This window comes from Schistocerca cancellata, chromosome 2 (assembly GCF_023864275.1).
Source record: "Schistocerca cancellata isolate TAMUIC-IGC-003103 chromosome 2, iqSchCanc2.1, whole genome shotgun sequence".
In the NCBI taxonomy this organism is placed as follows: domain Eukaryota; kingdom Metazoa; phylum Arthropoda; class Insecta; order Orthoptera; family Acrididae; genus Schistocerca; species Schistocerca cancellata.
The window spans coordinates 1,119,357,382-1,119,372,842 of record NC_064627.1 but is presented as its reverse complement, the minus strand read 5'-3'; the positions used below and the strand labels follow the sequence as shown (position 1 = coordinate 1,119,372,842).

At 36.0% G+C, this 15,461-nt stretch overlaps 1 protein-coding gene across 2 annotated transcripts in view; it reads left to right on the top strand.

The window, feature by feature from the left end:
• Window positions 1–4,415: 4,415 nt before the first annotated feature.
• The window catches only part of LOC126163161 (DNA excision repair protein ERCC-6-like), a 145,286-nt gene continuing 134,240 nt past the window's right edge, over window positions 4,416–15,461 (top strand). The window contains exon 1 of one of the 2 annotated variants that reach the window (XM_049920100.1): window positions 4,416–4,636. Coding sequence is in view for 1 of the 2 variants with exons in the window: in XM_049920099.1 (XP_049776056.1) it covers window positions 6,219–6,559 (341 nt within the window). In the remaining variant the exon portion in view is untranslated. Of the gene's footprint in view, window positions 4,637–5,705; window positions 6,560–15,461 lie in introns of those variants that run through there. The other variant, XM_049920099.1, reaches the window with a different exon arrangement.

The window sequence follows — 15,461 nt, the reverse complement described above, 5'->3', positions numbered from 1 at the left end:
TGCTCTGCATTTGGCGGGACCATCAGCATCGTGTACTATGAGGTGTTAAAACCCAAGTGAAACAATCACTGGTGCTCACTATTGAATGCAATTAATGCGTTTGAGCAGAGCATTAAAAGACAAATGGCTGCAATACAGCGAGAGGCACGATAAAGTGATTTTGCAGCATGACAACGCTCGACCCCACGTTGCAAAAGAGGTCAAAATGGAAAGTCCTACCCCACCCAAAGTATTCTCCAGACATTGCACCTTCTGACTATCACCTGTTTAGATCAATGGCGCATGTCCTGGCTGACCAACACTTCCGATCTCATGAAGGAGTCACAAATTGGATCAATTCATAGATCGCTTCAAAACATGAACAATTTTTTCGATGCGGGGTTTGTACACTGCCCAAAAGATGGGACAAAATAGTGGTCAGCGATGGAAAATACTTTGAATGTTACATGTGTAACCAATTTGTTTCATTCAAGCCTGAAATGTTGGGGAAAAACGGTGGAAGCGAAGTTGTACACCTTGTATAATGAACTATTTTCTAACAATAGCTGCATAAATACTGAGTCAGATCTAGATAAGATTTCAAAGTGGTGCAAATATTGACAGCTTGCTGAAATGTTCAGAATTATAAAACTTTGCAATATCAATGAGTCACTATTGGAATCAACCAACTCATACGAATAGGGATATGAAACGGAATGATGACATAGGGTGAGTCATGGTAAAGCAGGTGGTAGACTTCGGTTTACTGGGAAGTGCAGTCAATCTACAAACAAGATTGCTTACAAATCACACACTGGGTCTAGAATATTGTTCCAGTATGTGGGACCCATACCAGAAAGGACTAACAGGGGATATTGCACTTGCACAGAGAAGGGCAGTACAAATAGTCAGTGGTTTGTTTAGTCCTTGGAAAAGTGTCACAGAAACAATGAAGAAACTGAACTGGAAGACTGTTGAAGATAGATGTAAACTATCCCGAGAAAGTCTATTAACAAAGTTTCAAGAACTGGCTTTAAATTATTACTCTATGAATATACTAAAACCACCTGTGTATTGCTCTCTTAGGCATCTTGAGGATAAGATTATAATAATTACTGCACGCACAGACGCATTACAATAATCATTCTTCCCGCACTCCATACATGAATGGAACACCTCCAGTGACTAAAAATGCTTCACATCAAATGCCCAAAAGAACTTTCTCCTCTATCAGTTGCAGTCATTTTGTAAATACATTGGTTAAGCAATCATGGGCAGAAGCATTGTTACAAACAAGCACAAAAGCTGCATATAATAATTTCTCTTCTCCATTTATGTTAAAATTTGAAATGTGTTTTTCTAAAAAACTTGTCAGAACAAACTCATACATGCATTTAAATACTAATTCCTGGATTACGATAGGTGTTAGAAATTCCTTCTGGACAAGGAAAACCCTTGACTCTAAATTGAAACGTTGTACTGACCCCAAGTTTAAAGAACATGTGATAAACTACAAAAAATATATAGAAAGATAATTACAAAAGCAAAATTACTAAGTAATGATAGATTAATAAGAAAATTGGGCAATCAGTCAAGAACTACTTGGGAAACAGTGAAAAGGGAAACAGGTAAGAGCCTAGTGGTTCAGGAAATAGTACTCAAAAACAGTGAAAACATTAGATTAAAAGGTGATGCTCTGGCAAATAACTATATTAAGTGTATTTGTGTCACTAAGCAAAAACTTTACCAAACATGAGAAACTAACAGCTTCAAAAGTAGACAGTAGTATGACATTAACTCCCACAAATGAAAATGAAATATTAAAAGTGATAAAGAGTAAAAACAACCAAAAAATGTCTGCAGGTATGGATGAAGTGTGTGTGTCACTAATTAAAAAAGTTGCCCAACAAATTATCAAGCCCCTGGTACATACCGCCAGTTTCTTTCAGCAAAGGAGTGTTTCCACAGAGATTGAAAATTTCAAAGGTTAGATCTCTGTTTAAAAAAGGAGATCCATACAAGATAGAAAATTACAGAACAATTTCCCTTCTCCAGTCATTTTTCAAAATTAATGAAAATCAGACCCATAAATTACTTAGATGCATATAAACATCTGAAATGCAATCAACATGGCTTCCATTCAGGCCACAGCACAGAATCAGAGATTGTCAGGAATCTTGACAGTAAAAAATGGCCAGCCGGAGTGGCCGTGCGGTTCTAGGCGCTGCAGTCTGGAACCGAGCGACCGCTACGATCGCAGGTTCGAATCCTGCCTCGGGCATGGATGTGTGTGATGTCCTTAGGTTAGTTAGGTTTAATTAGTTCTAAGTTCTAGGCGACTGATGAGCTCAGAAGTTAAGTCACATAGTGCTCAGAGCCATTTGAACAGTAAAAAATGTGCATTGGAAATCAACTTAGAGCTATCAAAAGCCTTTGATACATTAAATCACAAAATTTTGTTAAACAAGATGGAGGCAATAGGAGTTGTGTAGAAAGTGTTGAAATCTTACCTTCAAGACAGAACCTGGGTTGTTGAAATCATTTCAGATCATAATAACCCAAAAATCAAGTGGGCTTCAGATACAAAAAAATGTGGAAATAGGCATCCTGCAGGACAGTGTTCATGGTCCATTATTATTCTTGCTTTATATAAATGATATAAAGACCTCAAATATTGCTACTAAAATTATGTTGTTTGCAGGCGATGCGAGCATAATTATAAGTGATGATACAAAAATCACTATCCACCACAACTGACATGGTAGTCCTGAATATATACAACAGCAGTTTAAAGCAAATGTATAGACACTTAAGTAAAACGAACTGTATGCAATATGGCAAAGCAACCCAAGGAAATGATCTCCAGTTGAAACTGAGTGACAAAGAGATAGAGAATGTGCAATCCACAGAGTTTCTCGGCTTGCACATTGATAAAAACTTAGCTTGAAAGAGCATATCAGTATTTCTCCTACAGGCTCAATTCGGCATGTTTCATACTGAGGATAATATCTAGAGTATGTAGCATAGATTGTGCTAGATTAGTGTATTTTGTTTACTTTCAGTATATTGCTTCTTATGGTACAGTATTCTGGGGTAAGCTAAATTACGCATAATAGATACCTTCAAACTACAGAAAACAGCTATTCGAATTATAACACAATGCTCCAAGAACTCAATATAAACCCCTCTTCAAACAATTACAAATACTCACAATACCATCACTGTATATATTTAAAAGCTTCCATTTACAAGAGCACACCTGAACAATTTACATACACAATAAGGACTGCAACCATTATAATACTCGCAATTGTAAAAATTTACATGAAGAGAATAAGGATAATGGAAACCTAAAAGCATGTAAGTTATTTTGGAATAAAACTTTACAATGCTCTGCCAGTGTACATGGAGGAAATAACTGATTAAATAAAATTTAAGACTGAGCTTAAAAATTACCTTCTACACAATAGTTTCTATGACATCAATGAGTGCTTTGAATGTGAGTAAAATTATTGTCTTAACATTTATGGACATGTTCATGACAAATGTTCCGAAAATAGCTATTAAGTGATAATCTACTATTATGTTTGTTTTGCATGTACTCTGCACGTTAATTACACTTGTGACAATTCGTACATCGTGTAAATGATTTACAGGAACATAATATAATAAAATGAAATAGGAAGAAACCCGAATAACTGGTACAATGGGACGTATCCTCTGCCATGCACCTCACAGTGGTTTGCAGAGTATAGATGTAGGCCTAGATGAAAACGTAGATATTGAACAAGAAGAAGGGGTAGGGTGAGAGGAAGACATGTTTTACGACATCAAGGAATAACTATGGGGAGCAGTAGAGGGTAAAATATGTAATGGAAAGACAGAGACTGCAAATATCTAAAAATAATTAAGAACATAAAGTGTAAATACAGCTATACTCCAAAATGGGGGGGGGGGGGGGGGGGAGGGAGTAGTATGAGAAAAGAATCGTGGCGGGTCACATCAAGACTGAAGAAGACTGTCAGAGGTTTGACGGAAGAAAGAGCAGTGCGAAAGCTGCACATGGCTAAGGCGGCAATATTTTACGAATTATTCTCGTGAAGCCCAACTTCTGATTAAAAGAGGTGGCTGGTGTAATTTGAATGCTCAACATTTATAATATGGTACCGTAACATTACATTACATAAATAGATAATACGTGTTTAACTGAAAATTAAAATCCACAATACTATAAGGCACACATATTTAAGTACCATAACGCAATTTGTGCTCCCTGCTTCCGTCAGTTTTACGGCAGTACCGGTAGTTATTCCGGTCACACGCAAACGGTACTTCCCCTAGTTCTGCAGCCGCATTCACCACAAGCGGAATACCAATGCTCACGGATAGTGTGTCAGCAGAGATAAACGAGAGGTGATTAGACGTATAGCATTTGAAACATTAGGCAGTTTATTGTGGAGCCATTACAGAAAAAGATACACTAGTTGACAGTTTAATTAATGTGATGTCTGTTCTTTTGTTCAGAATGAACAAAATATTGATAGCCTTCGCAAATTGTGTCGTGACTCTTAGAAGTCAAACTGATATAGAAAAGTATAAAAAATTTTCAGCACTCAAAGCTGCAGTTCAGCAGTCGGCTTCGAAAACGCGAAAGAAGGTAAGTACATGTTTCAGTCCCCTTGGCATCAAGGAGAGTTCCGTTTGTTTCATTCAGCTACAATTAGGTACTGTTGTTATTCCGCTGTGAGAGCAGTTGTTTCCTGTGGTTTTACCACATCCACAGCTCTGTGAGAAACAGCAGATAAATAGAAAATAAAATGTCAGTGCCAAGTTTACTACTGTATTACGTTAGCATAATGAAAACTGCAGAACTTCAAGTTCTGGTGTGTAAATTGCGATAATAGGGTATCCAATGAAGAAAGATTCGTTTGCTAGTGATGATCGTACTCGAAAGCAATCTGAATTAAATGAAGTGTAAGCAAAACGAGAAAGCAGAACTTCTGTTGTGGCGCATAAATATTCATCTCGCGAAAAAATCTCTCTCGTACTTAAAAAAAAGAAAAAAAACAGGTCTCACAGTTCGAAAGTTACAATTACTGCATTTTATGTAAATCTAATCATATTACCAGAGCTACTAGGTAATCACTATTTGGATAGTAAAAACAAACCGCGCCAACTCGGGTTAAGACTTTTTTTTGCATAGGTAGGCATCAAATAGTATTTACTCCCTGCCGGTTTCTACGTAATCGCCTCTGCACTGTAGAAGTGTGTTTTAACAATTTCTATTGTACCATTTGAAGGCCAACTTTATATACGATACGAGCTTTAGCTCTAGTGCTCTATTTGCAGTTCCAGGAACTGTATTTGTGTAAGTTCAGCCGTAACGCATAAGCATTGTAACGAAAGAGGTATATCGTGGGAATGCAAGATAATACTTAACGAACGAATGTGATAATGGTGATTCCATACATGTAGGAACCTGTTAAATTTGGTTCTACATTTGCTTCTTTTATTTAATTACAAGTTTTGCTGGTTTTCCCGTTGTCATACTTCTCATAATTTAGTCATACCATATCGTGTACCGAGATGGTATTTCTCAGCAATTTTTTTCTTGCTGTTTCAGAATTAATGCGAAGACCACAAAGGTTAGATTAGTTGGAACAGCAAAATCAAGGATGCTGATATCGGGTAACTGCAATTCTCTATCACCACAACACACAACTCGGTGCAAACTTTAATTGGGATATGGGTGTTGCACTAGCGATGACATGTATAACAGAAACGCAAGTGTATGTCTAGTGGTAGTATTTGAATAAAAACTTTGCTATCCACAAATTTAAAAAGATTTCGTGACATTGCGAAACTCCGGTGTCAAAGATTATACAGATGCAGCTCAGTGTGGTCAACTATACAGTTAAGAAAAATAAAGTTGTGGCAGGTTAAGAACAGAGAAGTAGTTATTTGCAATTGTTGTTGCAGTTCATTGTTAATGCAGCGCATTATGTATGATGTGTGATCAATCACAGTGTACCTAATGACTTGTCACTTCGACTTTTAGTTTATGTTAACCATTCTATGACATGCAGTCGAACCGTAGCAGTAAGCAGTAGTTTTTACAGTATTATTCCAAGCTGCTCGTTCATTTAAATTATAGTTACATCTCTTAGGTTTCCGCAGTTCGTACATTTTTGTGTCATTAAAAATTGTTCATTGAAAACGAACATTGGCATCACCACACAATGGATCCTTTTGAGAGGATTGAAGCAGAACCAGAAATGAGTTCAGATGAAAACCAAGGAAGAAATCCAATGGAAAATGACAGCTCCCTGGATACTGCACCGATACCTACAATAGGGGACGTTAATTTAGACAAATTTAAGGTAAATATGGCTGTGATAGAAACTGTGCCGGATGAACAGCAGGATTCAGAGTTGAAGGATTTAGGTTTGTCAGTTTACGATCAAGAAACGTTTGAAAAAGGAGTTCTTCAGCAAGTTGACCGAGCTGTAGAAGATCAGAAGCGGAAACATGCGATGGAAAAAGTGGAAAAAGAACTAAAAAATGTGTCTGACGAGATTCAGTAAGTTCTAGCACAATAATTTTCTATCTTTTCAATTGTACCTGTTCACTTGCCACCCACTCCCAGTTTCCATCATTCTCTGTACAGTTCCTCATTCTTATACAAAGGAAGAACATGTTGGTATCTAAATACGTTTAGTATTGAAAATAATTTGATTGTGTTGGCAGTGCTAGACATTGCTTCTCCTGCATGTAAATATGAACCAATCGTTTTGTTTCATAGTAAATCTTACATTATAACATCTACATGGTTACTCTGTAGTTCACACTTTAGTGTCTGACAGAGGATTCATTAAACCACTTTCAGATTATTTCTCTGCCACTCCACTCTAAAATAGGACATGGGAGAAATGAATGTTTAACTTTTTGCATGAGGATACTAATTTCTCTTATTTAATATAGATCCCCACCTACATAGGTGGGAGTGACCAAATGTATGGGCACTTGGAGAAATTGTCATCTGATGTTAAGTTATTCACATAGTTTTCCTACGCCTTTGACTGTAGGCCTATAGTGAGGAGATTTATAACGTCCACATTGCTTAAAAATATGTTAATCTAGAGCTCCCCTGGGGTGCTGTTGAATACCTTGAGCAGCTTTTCACCAAAAATTATTTGTACTGTTTCAGGAACAGAATAACATTTTAAGTATCTTGTTGACAGTTAGCTGAACATAGATTTAAAGGATTCTGCATGAATCATTCTATCGTAATTAGGATATGGAAAAGTGTATAACATATAATGTTAGAGAAATCCTACAGTACTGTTTTATTCGTGTAATTTGAAGTGGTTGAAATGATTTAGGAGTGTGTGACGAATAGAAAAAAAATAAGACAATAACACACAAAATAATAGAAATTAGGCGTAAGCTTAATAAAGCTATGGTGAAAATTTTTCACAACTGAGACATAATTTCAAGTGTTTTTAAATATATCCACAGGTTTGGGTAACAGGTATTTTATCGTTGGTGTTGTAGACAAGAGAAATGTTGCTCATACCCTGCTAATGACAAGAGTCTTGTTCCACCACACTAACATTCATGAACATCTAGTGGCTATAAAACATATGTTGAGTTGTAGAACATTTCAGTAACAACTACATAACTCTCAGAGCAGATATCAGCCAAGTGTAAAGTCAGTGACATCGATAAAAAATGTGATAGACCATTGGATATCATACTCTGTTATCCAACATAGAAACTCATTTGTAATGTATTCATAGAATGTGGGACCACACATCCAACCACTTTGAGAATGTTCAGTATCAGATGTCCTTCATATGCAGTTAACCATTACGGCAAGGATTTCCTCCTATGAAAGAACAATAATGAAAAGTGCAAAGCAGCCGCATTTGCTGTCAAATGTAGTAAAGTTGGTTTTTCTTACTACTCACTCCCAACCCAGCATACAACTTTATTCACATTATGTGTGATCAGTTTGATCAGAGTTGATAACGCGACTTGTATTATTTCGTATTTCCAATTTTCTTTCTTTCTTTGTTTGGGTCATCTAAGGGTCACACACCAATTTCGATGCTTCCTTCTTTGTTGTTTTTTCTTTTTCCTCCATCTTTTCACTATGTATCCTCTTTCTCTCCTTGGACCATTTTGACCCTGTCTTCTTCTCCCTCTTACCTTGGAATCCTCCCATTTTTAACACTTTCCTCTTGAAATCCTCTCTTTCTGTTGCATATTTTTCACTCATGTTGTGTCTTTCCAAATATTTTTATTACAAAGATGTTTAAAAATCTTTATGGTTAACCTGTTTCTGTTCATTCTGTGTAACTGTCCAAAAAATAGCAGTTCCTGCTTTCATAGTGTTTCATTTCCATTTTCTATGGTGTGATAAATTTCTTCATTGCTTCTTAATTTCCATACCTTTGTATTTTGTGGTAGGCCAAGTATTTTTCAAATGATTTTTCTTTATAGGACTTCAAGTTCCTGTAATTTGTATTTAAGTATTAAACGTTCACTTGCATAAAGGCGTTCTGGTTTTACTACTGTGTTGTAGTGCTGCATTTTCAAATTTTTAGAAAGACATTTTTGTTACCATTTATTGCTACGTCTTCGTCGTTCACCAGTTATGGCTGGACAGACGGCATCAAAGTTACAATCAAGTGGTTTACAATGTAATGAATTACAGAATAACAGCTAAACTTTATACAGTGTTTTAGAAAACTGCTCAAAGATATTTATAGTGCTCATGACATGAATGAAAAATATAATACATTCACGAACAATGTCAGTACCATGTTTGAAAACTGTTTTCCTCTAAAAGTTACTCAAATTAAACAGAAGTCTATAATAAAACCATGGATTACACAAGGAATAAAGATTTCCTGTAAGACAAAAAGGAAAATGTATCTGTCGACCAAGAATAGCTCCAATACTGATGATTTAGCTAAATACAAGGAATACTGTAAAATATTAAAAAAAAGTAATTCAGACATCTAAACAAATGCACTACGAGAAGAAGATAGCAATGTCAGGGAACAAAATAAAAACAATATGGGATATAGTGAAAAAGGAGACTGGTAGAACCAGAAAGGAACACGAGCAAATAGCATTAAGGGTAGCTGACACATTAGTAACCGATGGGCATAGTGTAGCAAATCTATTTAACAAGTACTTTATATCCGTTACTGGTAGAATGCGATTGTCAGGATCAGTAAATAATGCCCTTGAATACCTGAAACTAGCCTTTACAAATAGCTTCAGCTACATGAATATGTCACTCACTTCACCAAAAGAAATAACTTCCATAATAAAATCTTTGAAAACAAAGCATTCTAGTGGTTACGATGAAATATGAACAAAGTTAATTAAGGCATGTTCTTGTGAGTTTTGTACAGTTGTAAGTTACTTGTGTAACCAGTCAATTATGTCTGGGACATTTCGTGACTGGCTAAAATATGCAAATGTTAAGCCTCTTATTCAAGAAAGGGGATAAAGAGATACCATCAAACTACAGACCGCTTTCACTTTTGCCAGAATTCTCAAAAATTTTAGAAAAAGTAATGTACAGGCAGCTTCTCAACCATCTGTCCACAAATAACATATTATCAAGAACACAGTTTGGATTTCTGAAGCGTTCTGATATCGAGAAGGCTATTTACACCTACAGTGAAAATGTACTTAATTAATTAAATAACAAATTATAAGCGGCAGGTATTTTCTGTGATTTGTCAAAGGCATTTGATTGTGTGAACCACAACACCCTTTTAAATAAATTAGAGTTTTATGGTGTCACGGGCATTGCTGCAAAATGGTTCTAGTTATTCCTCGCTAACAGGTAACAAAGGGTGTCAGTGCAAGGGACTAGTCAAGTCATCAGTGATCATCAGAATGGGAAGAAATTACATGTGGTGTCCCACAAGGATCCATCTTAGGGTCATTGCTTTTTCTTGTGTACATTAATGATCTCTCGTCACTTACACTGCCAGAATCAGAGTTCGTTTTGTTTGCAAATGACACAAGTATTGCAATAAATAGTATGTCGAGTGTAGTTCTAGAAAGATCTGCTAATGATCTTTTCATGGATGTTAATAAATGGTTTAAAGCCAACTCATTGACATTAAACTTCGAAAAGACTCGCTATATATAAATTCCTGGGATTACAACTTGATAATAAATTCATTTGGGAGGAGCACACCACAGAACTGCAGAAATGCCTTAACAAATCAGTATTTGCATTTTGAGTGTTAGCAGGCATAGGCAACATATAAATGAAAAAGCTTGCATACCTTGCCTACTTTCATTCCATAATGTCATATGGTATAATATTTTGGGGAAACTCTTCAAGTAAAAAAAGAAGTTTTCAGAGTCCAAAAGCATGTAATACATATTATTTGTGGAGTAAATTCACGGATGTCCTGTAGAAACCTCGTCAAATAACTGGGTATACTAACTACTGCCTCTCAGTACATTTACTCCTTAATGAAATTCGTCTTAAATAGTATATCTCTTTTTCCAACAAACAGCTCAGTTCATACATACAATACCAGGAACAAAATTGATCTGCACAAGGACTTAAAAGCACATACTTTAGTTCAAAAAGGGGTCCACTACTCAGGAACACTCATCTTCAATAATTTGCCAGCAAACATAAAAAAATTAGTTACAAATAAAGATCAGTTTAAAAGGAGCCTGAAAGACTTACTAGTGGCCAACTCCTTCTACTCCATTGACGAATTTTTTAATAGAAACAAATGATGTATTGTATAGATTCATATTATTAGTATTGTTAATGTTCCACATCCATGAGGATCTCCTCAGTACGGATCTATGGAACAAAAAACTAATCTAATCTCAGGTAATGTATAGAGACTATTTCGTGTTCACTGTGTCCATTCACTTTCTTCACAGTCAAAGAATTCTTGGACCGAGTATAGGGGCATTATTTTAGGTCTTCAGCAATTTGTTTCTTGAAGTTGTCCAGTGGCAGGGTCTGCAATTCAACAGGTACTTTGTTGAACATCCTCACAGCGATCACCGGAAACCTTTCTCTTGTTTTGGACAGTCGGCAAGTTGGTAGATTTATGTTTTCTTTGCTGCGGGTATTATGTTTATGGATGTTATGCCTCTTGCTGTAGGTGCCTAGGTTTTCTCTTATGTGGATGAGGCATGATAATACATAGTGGCTATAAAACAGTCATTATTCCCAATGTTCTGAATAACGGTCTGCAGTGCTCCTGGCTGCTGCACGATGTAATAATTCTTATCGCCTTCTTTTGCAGTAGCAGCACATCCTTCCAGCTTGCCGAATGACCCCGTAGCTGTAATCCATACAAAATGTGGCTGTGGAACAATGCATAGTAGACGTTTATCAGAAACTGGTCTGTAATCACATTTTTAATCTTCGTAGGAGGTATATCACATGAGAGAGTTTCTTGCATATGTGCACAGTGTGTCCATTCCATGAGAGTTTGTGGTCTATTGTGAAGCCTAACAGTTTCACAGATTCTATATGGTTAGAGTATGTGTTTTTTCTAAGGCTGCATACCACACGCTAGGTTTTTTCTTCATTTACTTATCTTGTTGGGAATGAACAATTTTTTAGCATTTTCGAACTGTACATCAGACTTCATGACTGCTTGGGCAGAATTTTCCCCTTTAGCAATAAGAGTGTTGTCTCACCAACTTCACTTAGATCATTTACAAAAATGAGAAGAGAAGTGGGGCTATGACCAAACCTTGTGGCCCGCCATGTTCTACCTGCTGTTCCTGGGATGTTGCTCCTTGGATTGAAACAATTTGCCTTCTGTTTCCCAAAAGACTGAAATGTAGCTGGGGCTGTACCTCCCTCACCACAGCATTTTAGTTTTTTGAGCAAGATCTTGTGGAGGATGCAGTTGAAAGCTTTGCTTAGGTTGCACAGTGTGAATGCCACAAACTCGCTCTCCTCGAATACTTGCATTACTTTTCTTAATAAGTCTAATGGTGCAGTGATACAGGATTTTCCCTTCTGGGACCCGTGTTGTGCATCTTTGAAAAGATTGTTTTCTTTAAAATAAGTTAGGATCTGATCTTTCATGGTGAATTCAATCACTTTTGCTAGTATAGGAGTGATTGATATTGGCCTAAAACTTGATACATTATGTGAGTTTCCTTTCTTGTAAACTGGCACTGTCCTTGCAAGTTTCAAGAAATCTGGGGAAACTCCTGCAGATAGGCAGTTGTTTATAGCTTTTGCTAATGGCTGTGCTATTTCTCCAATAATTTTCTTTAGGACAGTGCAGGAAATCCTGTAGATATCTTGACTCTCTGAAGTTTTGTAAGATTTTACTATTTTCACTATGTCATTTGCATTTTCTGTGTTTCAAATTTACTGTGAGTTTTATTTGGTAAGTAAATAGCAGGATCTATAACCAAGTCTGGGATTTCAGCAACAGTGTTTTCTATAACTTAGATAAAGTAGTCATTGAAGTCATCAGGACTGCAGACATTAGAAGAGGAAGTAGGCTTCTTCCTATGTTCGTTTTGAATTCAGGCTGCTTTGGATAGATTATAGGCTTCTCTTATGAATCCTTAATTCCCCCTCCTTTTAGCTTATCTACTTTTTTTCTGTAAAATCTCTTCGCCTCTAAGTAATTGCTGTGTAACAATTGTTTACCATTTAGATCAGTGGCTGCTTTGGCACAGTCATTCCACATTAGGACAGTGTTTTGTTGTAGACATTCCTAGTTATTCCATAGGCTGTCTCCATTTTATGTACTCTTTCGTCTACAGCAAATTTTTCTAAGCTGTTTTCTTGCATTATTTCTCCCAGATATTTAAATTTATTTATCCTCTTTATCTGGCCAGTATCCGTTGCTAGGGATTCTGGAACATTTTTTATATTTTTCATAAATTTTGTTTTTTCTACAGATATGCTTAAACCTGCTTTGTTTTCTATTTCTCCTAAGAGATTGATTTGTACTTCAGCATTTGTTAGGTTTTCAGAAAGACTGGCAAATCATCTGCAAATGCTGAACAGTGAATTTCAATACCTTTATTTTAGTTCCCAGTCTGATTGGTGATAGGGTCTGTTCCTTTAGTTTTTGTTCCCATTCTCTTACTATTTTCTGTAGTACACAGTTAAAGAGGAGTGGAGACTGGCCATCACCGTGCCTTACACCTGTTTTGTGTTGAATGCCTTCGATATTTCACCCAGTTTTATTTATTCTGAATTTCTGATATGTTTCTGTAAAGTGGTTATGAATTTGTTGCCCAATGTCATTTTCACAGGAAGTTGTTAAGTTCTGTGTCATTCTTTCACTTAGAAATTAGATGTCTTTTCATAAACGTTGTGTGACGTTTCCTCCCTAGTCTTCCATTAGGTTTGTATTTTTATTTCAATCATTTGCTGTACACTATCCAGCAGTATTTATTTTGTTAAGTGGATAGTCCACTTTTGCAATTCAGAAGAGAATATTTTCATCTTGAGACAGTATTTTGAGAGAACCAAACTTACACAGTTTGGGATGTTTGCCACTTACTTTGTAATACAATGTCACCATTGGCACACCAGGTATGACTGCATTAGCTGTTAAGGTCAAGCACTAAATGAAACACACTATGTAAAATTTCTTGTGGTTCAGCCAGGTAACTTGTGAAAATGGAGTCAACATTGGATAAATTAATCAGGGTGCCCAGTTTGGTATGTTATACTCTTAGGAGCATCTCTCATTGTGTGACCTTAAAGACAGTGAGTACTAGGTTACTTTGCAAATTTTCCATCACATTTATTTTACAGGGATGGGCAGTGCAGCTAAAGTAAATAAATTATTTATTCAGTGGAAAAATGCAGTAAGAATATTCTGCAATGTAGATAAGTTGTAACATTTACTCCTTAATGATTTTTGTTGGTGATATTAAAAATCGGTTTCTGCTATATTGTGATTTACACAGCCACAATACAAGACACAAAAATAATTTTCATGTAGAGACTGCCTATCTAGGTTTCAGACTAGAATTAACTCTTTAATTGTAAGATATTCATCGGAATCCTGTTAGATTAGATTAGATTAGTTTTTCGTTCCATAGATCCATGCAGAGGAGATCCTCGTGGATGTGGAACATGTCAACTCTTCTTCTTCTACTACTACTACTTTTTTTATATATATAGCTGAAATAACAATACTAATAGTATGAATATTTACAATACATCATTTGTTTCTATTAAAAAATTCGTCAATGGAGTAGGAGGAGTTGGCCACTAGTAAGTCTTTCAGGCTCCTTTTAAATTGATCTTTATTTGTAACTAAATTTTTTTTGTTTGCTGGCAAATTATTGAAGATGAGTGTTCCTGAGTAGTGGACTCCTTTTTGAACTAAAGTAAGTGCTTTTAAGTCTTTGTGCAGATCATTTTTGTTCCTGGTATTGTATGTATGAACTGAGCTGTTTGTTGGAAAAAGAGATATATTATTTAGGACAAATTTTGTTAAGGAGTAAATATACTGAGAGGCAGTGGTTAGTATACCCAGTTCTTTGAAGAGGTTTGTACATGATGTCCATGAATTTACTCCACAAATAATACGTAATACATGCTTTTGGACTCTGAAAACTTTTGTTTGACTTGAATAGTTACCCCAAAATATTATACCATATGACATTATGGAATGAAAGTAGGCAAAGTATGCAAGCTTTTTCATTTTTATGTTGCCTATGTCTGCTAACACTCGAATTGCAAATACAGATTTGTTAAGGCGGTTCTGCAGTTCTGTGGTGTGCTCCTCCCAACTGAATTTATTATCAAGTTGTAATCCCAGGAATTTAAGACTGTCAACCTCTTCTATCTGCTCTTCTTCATACTTTATGCATATCGATATCGATAGATCGAAAGATAAGATATAGTCATGGCGATACATTGAAGTGTTACCCATCTTTCTGCCATAGAACCAGCACCCAGCATTATGCTACTACCAGTAATGATGTAACTTGCCGGATTCTGCCGAAATCATCTGAAGATGAACCTGAAAGGGTTCGAAAACCGGTTAATGTAATAAAGCATTATTAATGAAAAAGTGACTGGTTGCAGTTGTATATAATTTATTTACATTAATATACAGTCACGGTTCTAAAATATCCGTAATGGATAAGCATAATAAGTTACTATGATTTTGTTTTTTTATTAATGTGTATCTTTGACTCATTCCAAACCCTAAAAGATTCTCCTTCTTGATGGGATCTCAACAACATAATGAGTGCTTACGTCTTTCAAACAACGCCCAACACAATGGAATGTGTCAGTTTTGTACCCATTAAAAACAAAAATTACTTTTAAAATTATCTGTCTGACAATTCTCCCAGATTAGTCTAGTGCAATATTCATTTTATCAGTATGTATTAACAGGGACAGTAAAACATGAAGATTAACCAGTGCATATGATTTCGTTCATAGCTGTAATTCAGCAGCTGTAAAATAT